Genomic DNA, 17,080 nt, shown 5'->3' with positions numbered 1-17,080 from the left:
CGGTGGAAGATAGAAAAAGTAATACCATACCTGTGAATATTTTCATGGAAGATGAAAAGTTCAAGTTCAATTTAAAATTTTCTCAACGAAGTGAAGAAAAATTCAAGTTCTCTTCTGAACTTTACTAAAGAACACAATTCAATTCTAATTTCACCAGAGAAAACAAAAATCTTCCACTTCAGTTCTTTATTTCACAATGACATAAGGAAATTTAAAGTTTACTTCTAAATTTTGGTTGAAGATGTAATAAGTAATACCATACTTGTGAATATTTTCCCGGAAGATAAAAATTTCCAGTTCAATATAAAATTTTCTCAAAGAAGTGGAGAAAAGGTCAAGTTCTCTTCTGAAATTTACTAAAGAACACAATTCAATTCTAATTTCACCGGAGAAAATAAAAATCTTCCACTTCAGTTCTTTATTTCACAAAGACATAAAGAAATTTAAAGTTCAATTCTAAGTTTTTCGGTGGAAGATAGAAAAAGTAATACTATACTTGTGAATATTTTACCGGAAGATAAAAAGTTCTAGTTCAATTTAAAATTTACTCAACGAAGTGAAGAAAAGTTCAAGTTCTGCTAAAGACAAGCTATTTTCTTGCGAAAACACATAAAATCAGAAAAAATGTTCAATGTTCCTTTAGTACCTACACAATTAGGCTAAAAATTAAGATATTTATGCACTGTTTCAACTAGCTATGGCTAAGTTTGCTAAAGACAAGCTATTTTCTTGCGAAAACACAAAATCAGAAAAAATGTTCAATGTTCCTTTAGTACCTACGCAATTAGGTTTAAATGAAGATATTTATGCAGAGTTTCAACTAGCTATGGCTAAGTTTGCTAAAGACAAGCTATTTTCTTGCGAAAACACACAAACTCAGAAAAAATGTTCAATGTTCCTTTAGTACCTACGCAATTAGGCTTAAATGAAGATATTTATGCAGAGTTTCTGCTAGCTATGGCTAAGTTTGCTAAAGACAAGCTATTTTCTTGCGAAAACACACAAAATCAGAAAAAATAATGTTCAATGTTCCTCTAGTACCTACGCAATTAGGCTTAAATGAAGATATATATGCAGAGTTTCAACTAGCTAGGGCTAAGTTTGCTAAAGACAAGCTATTTTCTTGCGAAAACACACAAAATCAGAAAAAATATTGTTAGGTTAGGTTAAGTTAGATTAGGTTAGGTTAGCCTACGTACGCGCGCATATAGGTTAGGTTAGGTTGGATTAAGTTAGGTTAGGTTAAGTTAGGTTAAGTTAGGTTAGGATAGGTTAGATTAAGTTAGGTTAGGCTAAGTTAGGTTAGGCTAGGTTAGCCTACGTACGCGCGCGTACGTAGGCTAACCTAGCCTAACCTAACTTAGCCTAACCTAACTTAATCTAACCTATCCTAACCTAACTTAACCTAACCTAACTTAATATAACCTAACCTAACTTAATCCAACCTAACCTAACCTATATGCGCGCGTACGTAGGCTAACCTAACCTAATCTAACTTAATCTAACCTAACAATATTTTTTCTGATTTTGTGTGTTTTCGCAAGAAAATAGCTTTTCTTTAGCAAACTTATCCATAGATAGTTGAAACTCTGCATAAATATCTTCATTTCAGACTAATTGCGTAGGTACTAAATGAAAACTGAACATTTTTTTTTTCTGATTTTGTGTGTTTTCGCAAAAAAATAGATTGTATGAAGCAAACTTTGCCATAGCTAGCAGAAACTCAGAATAAATATATTAACTTAAGCCTAATTGCGTAGGTACTAAAGGAACATTGAACTTTTCTTCTGAGTTTGTGTGTTTTCGCAAGAAAATAGCTTGTATTTAGAAAAATTAGCCATAGATAGTTGAAACTCTGCATAAATATCTTCATTTCAGCCTAATTGCGTAGGTACTAAAGGAACACTGAATATTTTTTCTGATTTTGTGTGTTTTTGCAAGAAAATAGCTTGTCTTTAGCAAACTTAGTCATAGATAGTTGAAACTGTGCATAAATATATTCATTTTTAGACTAATTGTGTAGGTACTAAAGGAACATTGAACATTTTTTATGATTTTGTGTGTTTTCGCAAGAAAATAGCTTGTCTTTAGCAGAACTTGAACTTTTCTTCACTTCGTTGAGTAAATTTTAAGTTGAAGTAGAACTTTTTATCTTCCGGTAAAATATTCACAAGTATAGTATTACTTTTTATATCTTCCACCAAAAATCTTAGAATTGAACTTTAAATTTCTTTATGTCTTTGTGAAATAAATAACTTAAGTGGAAGATTTTTTTTTTCTCTTGAGAAATTAGAATTGAATTGTGTTCTTTAGTAAAATTCAGAAGAGAACTTTACCTTTTCTTCACTTCGTTGAGGAAATTGTAAATTGAACTAGAACTTTTTATCTTCCGTGAAAATATTCACAAGTATGGTATTACTTTTTCTATCTTCCACCAAAAATTAGAATTGAACTTTAAATTTCTTTATGTCCTTGCTAAATAAAGAACTGAAGTTGAAGATTTTTATTTCCTCTGCAGAAATTAAAATTGAATTGTGTTCTTTGGTAAAGTTCAGAAGAGAACTTGAACTTTTCTTCACTTCGTAGAGAAAATTTTAAATTTAACTAGAACTTTTCGTCTTCAATGAAATTATTCACAAGTATGGTATTACTTTTTCTATCTTCCACTGAAAAATTTAGAAATGAACTTTAAATTTCTTTATGTCATTGTGAAATAAAGAACTTAAGTGGAAGAATTTTATTTTCTCTGGTGAAATTAGAATTGTATTGTGTTCTTTAGTAAAATTCAGAGAAAACTTGAACTTTTCTTCACTTCGTTGAGGAAATTGTAAATTGAACTAGAACTTTTTATCTTCCGGGAAAATATTCACAAGTATGGTATTACTTTTTCTATCTTCCACCAAAAATTAGAATTGAACTTTAAATTTCTTTATGTCTTTGTGAAATTAAGAACTTAAGTGGAAGATTTTTATTTTCTCTGGAGAAATTAGCATTGAATTGTGTTCTTTGGTAAAGTACAGAATAGAACTTGAACTTTTCTTCACTTCTTTCAGAAAATTTTAAATTGAACTAGAACTTTTCATCTTCCATGAAAATATTCACAAGTATGGTATTACTTTTTCTATCTTCCACCGAAAAATTTAGAAATGAACTTTAAATTTCTTTATGTCATTGTGAAATAAAGAACTTAAGTGGAAGATTTTTTATTTCTTTGGTGAAATTAGAATTGAATTGTGTTCTTTAGTAAAATTCAGAAGAGAACTTGAACTTTTCTTCACTTCGTTGAGGAAATTGTAAATTGAACTAGAACTTTTTATCTTCCTTGAAAATATTCACAAGTATGGTATTACTTTTTCTATCTTCCACCGAAAAATTTAGAATTGAACTTTAAATTTCTTTATGTCATTGTGAAATAAAGAACTTAAGTGGAAGATTTTTTATTTCTTTGGTGAAATTAGAATTGAATTGTGTTCTTTAGTAAAATTCAGAAGAGAACTTGAACTTTTCTTCACTTCGTTGAGGAAATTGTAAATTGAACTAGAACTTTTTATCTTCCATGAAAATATTCACAAGTATATTATTAATTTTTCTATCTTTAGCCGAAAAATTTAGAATTGAACTCTAAATTTCTTTGTCTTCGTGAAATAAAGAACTTAAGCGGAATATTTTTATTTTCTCTGGTGAAATTAGAATTGTATTGTATTCTTTAGTAAAATTAAGTAGAGAAATTGAACTTTTCTTCACTTCGTTGAGGAAATTTTAAATTGAACTAGAACTTTTTATCTTCCGGGAAAATATTCACAAGTATGGTATTACTTTTTCCATCTTCCACCGAAAAATTTAGAATTGAACTTTAAATTTCTTTATGTCTTTGTGAAATTAAGAACTTAAGTGGAAGATTTTTTTTTTCTATGGAGAAATTAGCATTGAAGTGTGTTCTTTGGTAAAGTTCAGAAGAGAACTTGAACTTTTCTTCACTTCGTTGAGAAAATTTTAAATTGGACAAGAACTTTTCATCTTCCATGAAAATATTTACAAGTTTGGTATTATTTTTTCTATCTTCCAGCTAAAAATTAGAATTGAATTTTATATTTCTTTATGTCTTTGCGAAATAAGGAACTGAATTGGAAGATTTTTGTTTTCTCTGTAGAAATTAGAATTGGAGCGTGTTCTTTGGTAAAATTCAGAAGAGATCAAAAACTTTTCTTCACTTTGTTGAGAAAATTTGGAACATTATTTTAAATTTTTTCTTCCCCTTGAGAAAAATCTGAACCGAAGTGGAAAATTCTTATATTATTTGGAAAAATAGAATTGATTAAAAACTAATTTCTTTTTCATTGAGAAAGTGGGTGAAAAAGATAAGTACTTCAAGTTGTAAAATGGGTTTAGGAGGGACAGTAAGAAAGTAACTTGCTCTGAAATGGTCTTTGAAAAGTATTTCTTAGTGTTGAGGTAACCAAAATGTTGTAAACTACAGTTGCGGATGAAGAAAATAAGTACTTCAAGTCGGAAAATGGGTTTAGGAGGGACATTAAGAAAGTAACTTGCTCTGAATGGTCTTTGAAAAGAATTTCTTGATGTTGAGGTATCCAAAAAGCTGTATGATCTGGTTGTGGATGAAAAAGATAAGTACTTCAAGTTGGAAAATGGGTTTAGGATGGTCATTAAGAAAGTAACTTGCTCTGAAATGGTCTTTGAAATGTATTTCTTGGTGTTGAGGTATCCCAAAAGCTGTAAAGTATAGTTGTGAGTGAAAAAGATAAGTGCTTCAAGTTGCAAAATGGATTTAGGAGGGACATTAAGAAAGTAACTTGCTCTGAAATGGTCTTTGAAAAGAATTTCTTGATGTTGAGGTATCCCAAAACCTGTAAAGTATAGTTGAGGGTGAAAAAGATAAGTACTTCAAGTTGGAAAATGGGTTTAGGATGGTCATTACGAAAGTAACTTGCTCTGAAATGGTCTTTGAAATGTATTTCTTTGTGTTGAGGTAACCAAAAAGGTGTAAAGTATTGTTGTGGATGAAAAAAATAAGTACTTCAAGTCGGAAAATGGGTTTAGGAGGGACATTAAGAAAGTAACTTGCTCTGAATGGTTTTTGAAAGGTATTTCTTGGTGTTGAGGTATCCAAAAAGCTGTATGATCTGGTTGTGGTGAAAAAGATAAGTACTTCAAGTTGGAAAATGGGTTTAGGAGGGACATTAAGAAAGTAACTTGCTCTGAAATGATCTTTGAAAAGTATTTCTTGGTGTTGAGGTACCCCAAAAGCTGTAAAGTATAGTTGTGAGTGAAAAAGATAAGTGCTTCAAGTTGCAAAATGGATTTAGGAGTGACATTAAGAAAGTAACTTGCTCTGAAATGGTCTTTGAAAAGAATTCTTGATGTTGAGATATCCAAAAAGCTGTAAGGTATAGTTGTGATGAAAAAGATAAGTACTTCAAGTTGGAAAATGGGTTTAGGATGGTCATTAAGAAAGTAACTTGCTCTGAAATGGTCTTTGAAATGTATTTCTTTGTGTTGAGGTATCCAAAAAGCTGTAAAGTATTGTTGTGATCGAAAAAGATAAGTACTTCAAGTTGCAAAATGGGTTTAGGAGGGAAATTAAGAATGTAACTTGCTCTGAAATGACTTTTGAAAAATATTTCTTTATGTTGACGTATCCAAAAAGGTTTAAAGCATAGTTTCGGGGGAAATAGATAAGTACTTCAAGTTGGAAAATGGGCTTAGGAGTGAGATTAAGAAAGTAACTTGCTCTTAAATGGTTTTTGAAAAGTATTTTTTGGTGTTGAGGTATCCAAAAAGCTGTAAAGTATAGTTGTGGGTGAAAAAGATAAGTACTTCAAGTTGCAAAATGGGTTTAGGAGTGAGATTAAGAAAGTAACTTGCTCTGAAACGGTCTTTGAAAAGTGTTTCTTGGTGTTAAGGTAACCAAAAAGCTGTAAAGTATAGTTGTGAGTGAAAAAGATAAGTGCTTCAAGTTGGAAAATGGATTTAGGAGTGACATTAAGAAAGTAACTTGCTCTGAAATGGTCTTTGAAAAGAATTCTTGATGTTGAGATATCCAAAAAGCTGTAAGGTATAGTTGTGATGAAAAAGATAAGTACTTCAAGTTGGAAAATGGGTTTAGGATGGTCATTAAGAAAGTAACTTGCTCTGAAATGGTCTTTGAAATGTATTTCTTTGTGTTGAGGTATCCAAAAACCTGTAAAGTATTGTTGTGATCGAAAAAGATAAGTACTTCAAGTTGCAAAATGGGTTTAGGAGGGACATTAAGAAAGTAACTTGCTCTGAAATGACTTTTGAAAAATATTTCTTGGTGTTGAGGTATCCAAATCTTTATAGTATAGTTGTGGGTGAAAAAGATAAGTACTTCAAGTTAGAAAATGGGTTTAGGAGGGACATTAAGAAATTAACTTGTTCTGAAGTTGTTCTGAAAAGTGGATCTGGAAAATAGGTTCTGGAACTTGTTCTGAAAAGATATAATAAAGCCATAAAAAAGTATTAAAAAAATGGAGCGGGGACTCTTTGGGGGGCCCCGGGAGGGTGTTGGGGGATCCGGGGGGCCCTTGCGGGCCGGGGGGTCCTTTGGGTGCCCGGGGGGCCTGTTCGGACCATGGGCGGACCTTTGGGTGTCTGAGGAGGGCGTTTGGGTGATAACATTTCGAACTTTTTACTGGGTCGTTTACTTTTTTTTTGTGGCGCATCCCTGCGGCAGATCCTGCGGCTCGTTCCTGAGGTGCCTCCCTGTGGCGCATCCCCTGTGGCGCTTTGCTGACCCGCGGTGCATCCCCGCGGCGCTTTCCTGGCCCACGGCGCATCCCGGCGGCGCTTCTCTGGTCCGAGGGACCTTTGGGGGTCGGGGGAGGGCCTTTGGGGCACAGGGAGGGCCTTTGGGGCACAGGTAGGGCCTTTGGGGGTCCGGAGGGACATTTGGGGACCGGTGGAGGGCCTTTGGGACCCCGTTGGTCCTTTGGGAGCTCGATGGGCCTTTGGGGGGCCCGGGGATGGCCTTTGGAGGTCTGGGTGGGCCTTTAGGGGCGCCGGTGGCCCTTTGGGAGCTTGGGGACCTTTGAGGACCGGGGGCTTCCTTCGGGGTTGGGGTATGAGGATTGGAACCCTTTGTGGTTGGGTTAGAGGACCTCACAACACTGTTCAAATGAAACTTGTGTATTATAACGACCACAGAGTTTCACCATTAAATTCTCTTCTAAAATCTCTTCAAAAATCATCTTTTAAAATGTCTCTAACTGTTTCACCGAAATAGTTCCATAACCTGTCTAAAACAGTTTCGCCCAAATAATCCCTAAACGTAATTCAGCGTGTTCCTTTTGTTTTTGGCATCTGCGCTAATGCATTTCAAATTAATAAGAAACCTGATTCCCGCGCTAAAACAATTCATCGCTAAGATGTTTCTTGGAGAATTGTTTCCATGGCCTTTGGCTATTAATATCCTTTGGAGTTCGACCAAAAGAGTTGTTTCCGAGGCAATGACATTAATGATTTGGATCTATTCCTGGAGAATCGTTTCTACGCGAAAATTTTTAAAGTCTGACAGATGATGTCATTGATTGATTGATCTGTCAAGAAAGGTGAATTAATTTGTTGTTTCTAAGGGGAAGTATTGATTCACGATAGGTGAATTGAGGTCGACAGCACAGGTGTTCCAAGGTCGATGCTGTTGTTGTTGTAAGTGCACGCTCTCAGCGAATGTCATGGTCGATGTTGTTGTTGTTGACACACTTTGATTACGCAATAAAGTTTTCGGAAATTCACTTCCCCCTCGAGTCCTAGATCAATAACATTGTTCCCGTTAGAATTCAATACGCATGTGCAACCTTCGTTCCGGAGTTATTACACATAGAAACATCAAATAAATCGACCTTGGAAAAAGAGGTCATTGACCGATTACGCAATCTTTCTCCCTAGGGAGGCTATGCCCTTATTTGGGATGCAAAAAAGTTGTAGGTGGCAGCAGGGGTGAGGGATGGGAGTCGGACCCCCATATCTACTAACATGCACTTAAAGCACATTGAAGTCTATTCACATGTGCTATATCAACTTTAGCGGCGAAACATAATTGATCCTCCATTTTAAATTTGCTCAAGGATATTACATATCTTGCATATACTGCATCCCATTCCAGACAAAGTCGCGATCCTTTCGTAATTTCCACCGCAATGTTTGATGCTCTTGTACGATTATCCTCAACTCCACTATCAACTTCTAATAGAGTAAACATTCCACTCATCGCCATCAACACAAATATATATCCAAATGAGTAAAGTCAAAACTGTTCTTCTCACTCCTTTGAATTCTATTTACAGACTAATAAAACTATAGCAAAAAACCCTTCCTTATATTCACTCCGCCGCTAATATGTAACCAGCCCTCTGATTGGCTGAGAAGGAGGATGTATCCGACTCGCTGATTGGCTGAGAAGGAAACACGTGATCTAACTGTTTCCGGGAAAGTCATAACATTTGGCTCGAACAACAACATCAAATACTATTTCTGGATCATCCATAAAACAGAAATGAAAAACATCAAATAAATCAAACAACACACATAACCATCCATGAAAACAGACATAAATGTGAGAAAGTTCCTGTTTATCAAATTCTCACTGACAAAAACCATAAAACATCCATAATTTGATGTTGAAATCCGAGAAAAACATCAAATAAATCGAACAACACACATATCCATCCATTAAAACAACCATAAATGTGACATAATTCATGTTTTTCCAAGTGAGAAAATTCCTGTTTTTTCATTCTCACTGAGAAAACCATAAACCACGTGGTGTAGTCACGAGTACTAGGGTCACTTCTACTATCGTTTTTTAAATAATGCTTGGAAATCCGGCGCCCCCTTCATAGAAATGTCCCTTACCCCAAAGAAACATCCTCCACGGAAAGATACTCCCGAGTAACCCCTCCTGCAGCCCCCCCCCCCCCCCACCACAAAAAAAATTCTTCCTGAAAATGTCTGTATACTTCCCAATAACCACTACAATATGTAAGCAATGGGCAAAGTTCATAACTTGCAGCCCTTCCCCTGGGAACTGTGGGGGATTAAGTAATCGTAAAAGACATATTTATTAGATTTTCGACTATGCTAAACACAATGGCTATCTCAAAATTTTAATTGGGTGACTTTGAGAAAAAAATTAGCGTGGGAGGGGGCCTAGTTGCCCTCCATTTTTTTGGTCTCTTAAAAAGGGAACTAGAACTTTTTATATCCGTTCCAATGAACCCTCTTACGATATTCTAGGACCACTGGGTCAATACGATTACCCCTGGGGGAAAAAAAACAAAAAACAAATAAACACGCACCCGTGATCTTTCTTCTGGCAAAAAATGCAAAATTCCACATTTTTGTAGATAGGAGCTTGAAACCTCTACAGTAGGGTTCTCTGATACGATGAATATGATGGTGTGAATTTCATTAAGTTTCTATCACTTTTAGCGGGTCTTTCCCCCTTTTTTCAAAAATCAGCCAAATTTTCTCAGGCGCTTAACTTTTGATGGGTAAGATTAAACTTGATGAAACTTATATTTTTGAAATCAGAATTAAAATCTGATTCTTTTGATGTACCTATTGGTACCAAAATTCCGTTTTTTAGAGTTCCGGTTACCATTGAGCCGGGTCACTCCTTACTTACAGTTCGTTACCACGAACTGTTTTATAGTAAACCGCTTTAATGTTATAGTTAACCGCTTTACGCTTTATGTGATAGTTTACCGCTTTAATGCTTGAAACTTTATGAAAGATTGCTTACAGATGGGCTAAAGTAAAAAAATTCTACCACTTACTGATCCATGGCAATTTGGGAGCCTCAAATCCTCTTTGGCTTCCCATTACTTTGTTTATTTTATCAACTCCATTGAAAAAAAACCTGAAAAGCCTAATACCTCGCTAAATTTAATCTATATAAATCTATACGACAAAATATCTATATAAATCTATACGACAATGTATTAGTTGAAAAACTTGACTGAATTCAATATTAACTTTTCCTGGTGAAATTGGTTGCCTCCTTCTTCCCAAATGGATTACAATTAGTAAAATATCTGAATCATTATTCCAATCCTCTCCCTGTCCACAATGGAGTACTGCAGGGTGCTCTCCTAAGTTGCTTCCTTTTCTCAATTAACTGGGGAAAAAAAACGTGTTTTTTTTTTTTTTAACTGAAAGTAAGGAGCGACATTAAAACTTGAAACGAACAGAAATTATTTTGTATATGAAAGGGGCTGTCCCCTCCTCAACGCCTCGCTTAAACGAAAGGAAATTTGCATATTAATTTTCCTTTTTTTGGCTAATTGGCTTTCTCGAAATTTTGTTCTCACGTAACTTACGAATTAACTTACGTAACGAATTTCTATATTCTAATGTTTTTATTACGTATATTAGGGAGTTTGCTCCCTAGTCAATACCTCGCTCTTTACGCTAAAGTTCGAATTTTGTTCGAATTACAAACCCCTGAATGACAAAGGTCGGTTAATTAGAATAGATAGCCCTTTCGAAAGTACTAAAAAAACTTTAGCGTAAAGAGCGAGGTATTGACCAGGAGGAAAACCCCCTCGTATATGTAATAATTTCTGTTCATTTTAAGTTTTAATGTTGCTCCTTACTTTCAGTTGAAAAAAAAACTTGTTTTTTTATTTAATTTCTGTTTTTTAAATAAAGGAAATGTCATAGAAATGTCCCTTCCCCCAAAGAGACATCCTCCATGTAAAGATACTCCTTCCTAAACCCTACACTGACCCCGGCCCCCCACTACAAAAAAATTACTACTTAAAACACCTGTATACATCCCAATAACCAATACGATATGTAAACAATGGGCAAAGTTTATAACTTGCAGCCCTTCCCCCGGGAAACTTTGGGGGATTAAGTCATCCTCATAGTCATATTAATTAGATTTTCGAATATGCTGAACAAAATGGCTATCTCAGAATTTTAATTGGGTGACTTCGGGAAAAATGAGCGTGGGAGGGGGCCAAGTTGCTCTCCATTTTTTGGTCTCTTAAAAAGGGCACTAGAACTTTTAATTTCGTTTGAATGAGCCCTCTCACGAAATTCTAGATACGATCACGCCTGGAAAAAAAAAGGAAAAAAAGAAAGCATCCAGGATCTTTCTTCTGGCAAAAAATACAAAATTCCACATTTTTGCAGATAGGAGCTTGAAACCTCTACAGTAGGGTTCTCTTATACGCTGAATCTGATCGTATGATTTTCACTAAAGTTCTATGACTTTTAGGGGTTGTTTTCCCCTTTTTTCGAAAATAAGGCAAATATTCTAAACTTTTGATGGGTAAAACTAAACGTGATGAAACTTATATATTTGAAATCACCATAAAAATAGGTTTCTTTTTATGTATCTATGGGTATCAGAATTCCGTTTTTTAGAGTTTCGGTTACTATTGAGCCGGGTCGTTCCTTACTTACAGTTTGTTACCACGTACTGTTTGATTACAGTTAACAGCCTCACTAAGGAATTTCCTAACAGATGTCAATTTGTCAATGATCTGACGGTTGTTGAAACCTGTATAAAAAATTGATGAGCAACCCTACGAGAATTCTCAATGACAATGCAAATGATGCCTTGGACTTAGATATAATAGTAAACCGCTTTAAATGGATGGTAATGTCAATTTGCTTCCTCTAATCCCCACCCTGTCTTCTTCTTCTTCTATTTCAGCAAACGAGTCCCTTTGAAATTACTTGGTATCACAGCTTCTTCTAATTTAAAGTGGGATGTCCATTGTTAAAAATATCATCCACGAAGCTACGTCTGTCTCCCTTCTTAAGCTCCTAAATGAATCTGACGATCCTCTTCCCTTTATTTAAGTATTTATACTTCTCTGGTCTGTCCTCATCTTGAATATGCTTGTCCAGTTTGGCACCCTAATATCTCCCAGTATGAGTCAGATAAAATTGAATCCATCCAAAAAGAGCACTGCTTTTTTTCATAGAAGGGGAAGTTACATGCTCACTTCTTAAAAAAACGCCTGAAATGCTTAGACACACTTCAGTGTAGAAGAGCCTTCGTTTTTCAAAAGATCCAATTACAAACCCTTGCTTGGAAAACATTTCTCTCAAAGACACTCCCCAGTCTCCTCGGGCTGCTTCTGAGTTTGTTCCTACATTGTCCCCTGTTTGCTGCTTTACCTCCAGATATGGAAAATATTTTGATCCCTACATTTCTGATAAAATTGAAAAAAAAACATCAGAATAGCTTGTCTCTTTTATCTTGTATAGGTGTTACCTGTGTTACGTCTATATTCATTCATATTCCTTCCTTCTTACGTTTTTTTTTTCACCCCTAGGAGGTTTTTTGGACTGTAGGCAATCAATTTAAATTTTTCGACTCTAGCTATATGTAGACAATGAATTTCCATAAAAAACAAAACAAAAAAAACGAAGTTTTCTGGTTTTATTTCAGAATTTTCATTTGCAAAAAAAAAAATGTTTTCCTCTACTAATTCCGGACGTATTGCTGCTATTAACTTTAGACTTGTCAATTGGAAAGTATGCATGTTAGAAATATCTATGATAGGGGTATTTCCTGGATAAAACACGTATTTGCGATCAGATGGCTGTGCAAAAACGAGCACAACCCAAACTATGCAGTACCTTCAAGTTTCATGAGCTGGTCTTTTGCTGTCAAAGCTTAGCCTTGTTGAATATTATATAGCCTAAGGGATGAAGCTGGAAAGTAGAATTTAATATACAGGTGTCCACCATCTTTTTATTTCGTTAAAATTAGGGTAGGCCAAATAGTGTAGAAGAAAATGAAGAAGCTATATAGAGTTAGTTTATATTTAAGACGTTGGAACTCTTATCAGTGTGAAAAGTGAAAGGCCAAGAAAGGCTGTGGGCACATTATTTTTTCCAAAAAAGTTGGAATATTTTTATGCTCGCACATTTAGTCATTACTTTTACACAATTTTCCTAAGAAGGTGTTTGAAAGATTTTATGGTAAATATCAGGATTTGCAGATTGACTTCATACCTGTACGCAGGGAGGGGGGGATTGGGATGATGGTGGTATCCCCCTCTTGAGATGTCAAAGATTCCACTCTCCCTGGAAACATTGGAAAATGATGTCTTACAAATACACTTTTCCAATTTTTGCGTATTTATGTCTGTGGATTCAAGAATGATTTTGGAAGAGGAACTGTATGTATGTAATTATCTGTCACCCGTGAAACGAACTTAAAAAATCATGTTAGTTTTGGTAAAGTTTACGTTCCAATTGAGGCCAAGGGATTCTGACAGATTTTTTCACACATGTTATAAAGTTTCTCCAATAGATGTGCCTGTCCAGAACATTCTTTTGTATTTAGGTGCGTATATGCTGTCCCTTTAACAAAGGTGGGGAAATTTGTATGTTCACTTCATGCCCAAGATTTTAAAGAAAAAATATTTTCCCCAAGATCATGATGTATTTTGGTTTCTTTTTTTGTTCAATCATCACATCATCTGTTTTAATACAAGTAATTTTCGTTTCCCAGTGCAAGAAATGGATTGTGTGACATCTGCGTGAAACGACGGGCACAGCGAAGAGAAGCTGTTGGTGAGCTGTTAGAGTCTGAGCTTCGATACTCACGGGATTTGAGACTTGTTCAAGAAGAGTTTCACCGACCGATGTTAGCTGCTGGTTTGCTGGATCAATGCCAAACATTGGTCCTTTTTAATAACATCAGTGACCTTTTTAGGTATGATTTTTTTCTTCCTTTTCAGCTTTTTTTTGTTCTTCTTTTTAGATTATTGAATTGCTTTTCAAATAAACTTTGCAACAATCTAGTTGTTGTGTAGCAGCACCGATTGTGTTTTGAAAAGTTGTTAGTAATGTATTATACTTGCGAAATCACCAATAAAAGTAAAAAAAATTTCCGAGTTAGTATGTGTGGACTGCTAAAACTACAGGGAAGGGATTAGACTATGGGGAATCTTCTTATGCCCTGGTATTTAAAAAACAAAAAAGTTTCCGAGATAGTTGATGCGCACTGCCAAAACTGTAGTGAAGGGGTATTAGATTAGAGGGACTCTTCCTACGCGTAGGCATTTTTATTATGACCCAAATTTATTAAATTATGTTGTACAACTAATGTTAGTCAGTGGACTGAACTTGGATTAACTATCAAGACGATAGTTCAGTCCTAGTGGGAAGACGTCTGGGCAACAGCACATAATAGGGACGAGTGGTGGCTCTTTGTAGATAACCTGGGTGCCTCTAGTGACATAGTAGGGGCTAATGTATGGGCAGTGAGAGTCATCTAAGATTGTAAACAGGCTGTCGTCAGGTTGTCAGTCAGAGAAAAAATTCTGGAAGTTCGGTTATTATGCTAAACCGATCTTAAAATATCAAACAGGGATACCCAAAGGTACCAACATAGGAGGATATATACCCTACCTTCCTTGGGAATAACAAAATGCATACCAACTGCAACACTATAATCTTCGAAATGAGCATGGAAGAAATGTCTATTTTGTAAACCTTTCTCCTTTTCAGAATACTTTCATTATATGCCCTTCAGGTCACCATTTCAGAGGAGAGTTTCTTCAAAAATGATATAGATTAAAGCGCGTGGAAAAAAATATCCCTCTGCACGTCACAGGTTTCAGTTGCTTCTTCGCATTCAGTCAGATCACAGTCATACCACGTCGTACTGCGCTAAATATTTGTGATTGCGCGTGCGCGAAGAGGTGGAGTCATGAATGGAGGTTTAGATTGATGTGTTTAAAAAATCTTTAATGGAGAGAATAGGATTTTTCGCTGCTGTTCATATATATACTTATGTTGTGGTGGGGTCTTCCTTAGTTTTCAAGAAACGAAGGATAAGAGTTACAGATCGTTCAAATATTGATTTTTGGTCTAGTAGCGGTATTTATCTTCCTTGAACTCTAAAAAAACATGTCACTGATTTTAAAGATTCTCAAGCCAGATATTTTAATGAGGGGGGGGGGCGAAAGGACTGCAAAAAAATTTACTGCTTAAAAGGTTTAGCTTAAGAAAACTTATAACTTTAAAGCCCTATTATGTTCGTGCGAAGGTTGTGTTACGAGGGAACAAAGAATGATATTTTAGGGTTTGTGAAGTAATATCCTATGAGAAAATATACCATTCTTTAGACGTTAAATTTTAAACCATTAATGTATTCTTAGATCCAAGAGCCATAAGAAAGGTAGAGCCGTAGTCCAAACCTCATTTTTGATCATACTGAGTCCATCACGGGCATAACCAGGATTCATTTTCAGAAGAGATCCATTCAGTTTAAACGGGAGGCAAGAGGTTCTTTCGGCTCTTAGAAAGGGCACTAGGATTTGTGGTGTTCATTTGAATGAAACTCATGCTCAAATGTTGCGATTGTTGGTTTAATACCATACGAAAACTCAATTCAAAAAACAAATAAACATACACTAATGATATGTGAAATGAAAATTTTTGTATTTTCTTAGATAGTAGCTTAAAAATTTGGTATGTTTTTTTCTTTTTTTTGGGGGGGGGGGCTTGTGCTTGAACAATTTTCTTCAAGATCAGATAGATTTTGAGAAATGTGTCTCTTAAATTTCTGAAACTATGTAAATTTACTTATGCTACTAACTCGTGATACATAAATTTCGAATATTTAGAATCAGTATAAAATGGAGGCTCTTTTTAGATATATAATGTTTCCAATTTTCTCGTTTTTTCCAGTTTTACGTTTTAGGGTTTTGGTTACTATTGGCACGGATTGCTCTTTACCTATAGTTTGTTGCCACTAACTGTGGGACCAGAAATTACAAAAGAAAATATAATAAGGAAGTATAAAGATTACGAGTAATAAAAACAGTGTATAAGCTGGTAGAACAAAACATGCAGAATTCATTAATTTCTCACTGTGTTTACTCAATGAGAACTGCTAACTATAAAGAATAGGAAGATGACAGTTTACCAAAAATGAATTGATGTCATGGTTAACGGTTACTGTTCCTGCATGGTTTTGGTTATATTTAATATTATAATCATTATTATACAACATTGTTAACGATTATTGTTGATTATTAGGTATATAAAGTTTAATCGATTAAACTAAATATGTTTAAAAATTTTTGTTTACTCTAAACACAGAATGAAGTTAAGTTTATTTCCAAAGGAACTGATTTGCAGTGTTGTTTGGTATCATATATTATTTGCAATATTGGCTATTTATATCGCCAATGTATAATCCAATTTGTTATTGGATTGGCAATATTTGGTTTTTGTTTCCCTGTGAAATATGCAATTTTAAGACTTGTTTACAGCTCTAAACGGCGCAGAATGGACAATATACTTATATTGTCTGACTTAAAACATTCCCGTGTCCCGTCTGGAGTCTACTAAGCTATTAAATGAAAAAACAAACAAGTTTTTTCAACTTAAAGTAAGGAGCAACATTAAAACTCTAAACGAACAGAAATTATTCCGTATATGTAGGGGCTGCCCCCCTCTCCAATACTTTGCTCTTCACGCTAAAGTCCGTAGCATTAAAAAAAAACCTTCCTTTTATAATCAAACATCCCTTTTGTTTCTGTAGTTTTTATAGAAAATTTGGTACAAACTGTAAAATTTTATAGTAACTAGCAAGGTATTTCGGCGGGGCCCCTCCCTTCATACACGAAATAATTTCTGTTGGTTTTGGAGTTTTAATGTTGCTCCTTACTTTCAGTTCAAAAAACTTGTTTTTCTATTTAATTTCTGATCGTTTTTCAAATAATGCCAGTAAATCTGGCGCAATCTCCAGGAAAAATTGTCTCCCGTTTCGGGAAATTTATCCGTGGAAAGTTCCTCCCATATAAAATACACCCCTCCATAAAATTACTTTCAGACAATTCCATCCTCGCTGAAAATTCCTCCCCTTCCTAAAAATTTCTTGAAGAAGATTCAGCCTGAAAAATCTTCTTTAGCAACCTTTTATTTGAAAAAGACTTTCATTTCTAATCGTTTTTTTCGATTACTGCGGAAATCTCCCTTCTGGAAATTATTTCCCAGAAACCCAAACGCTAAAATTTTCCACTGGACAATTCCTCCGGAACATTTCCTCGTGCAAAATTGA

At 35.0% G+C, this 17,080-nt stretch overlaps 1 protein-coding gene across 3 annotated transcripts in view; it reads left to right on the top strand.

The window, feature by feature from the left end:
- Positions 1-17,080, top strand: part of RhoGEF64C (Rho guanine nucleotide exchange factor at 64C) — a 66,324-nt gene that overhangs the window by 30,687 nt on the left and 18,557 nt on the right. For all 3 annotated transcript variants that reach the window (XM_089100073.1, XM_089100071.1, XM_089100072.1), the window contains exon 4: positions 13,517-13,720. In XM_089100073.1, coding sequence (XP_088956199.1) covers positions 13,517-13,720 — 204 coding nt within the window. The remainder of the gene's footprint in view (positions 1-13,516; positions 13,721-17,080) is intronic.

This window comes from Artemia sp. Qi Xiang Cuo, chromosome 14, assembly GCF_049724085.1.
Source record: "Artemia sp. Qi Xiang Cuo chromosome 14, ASM4972408v1, whole genome shotgun sequence".
NCBI lineage: Eukaryota > Metazoa > Arthropoda > Branchiopoda > Anostraca > Artemiidae > Artemia > Artemia sp. Qi Xiang Cuo.
Note: the sequence above shows the minus strand (reverse complement) of the source record. Positions and strands in the feature narration are given on the sequence as shown.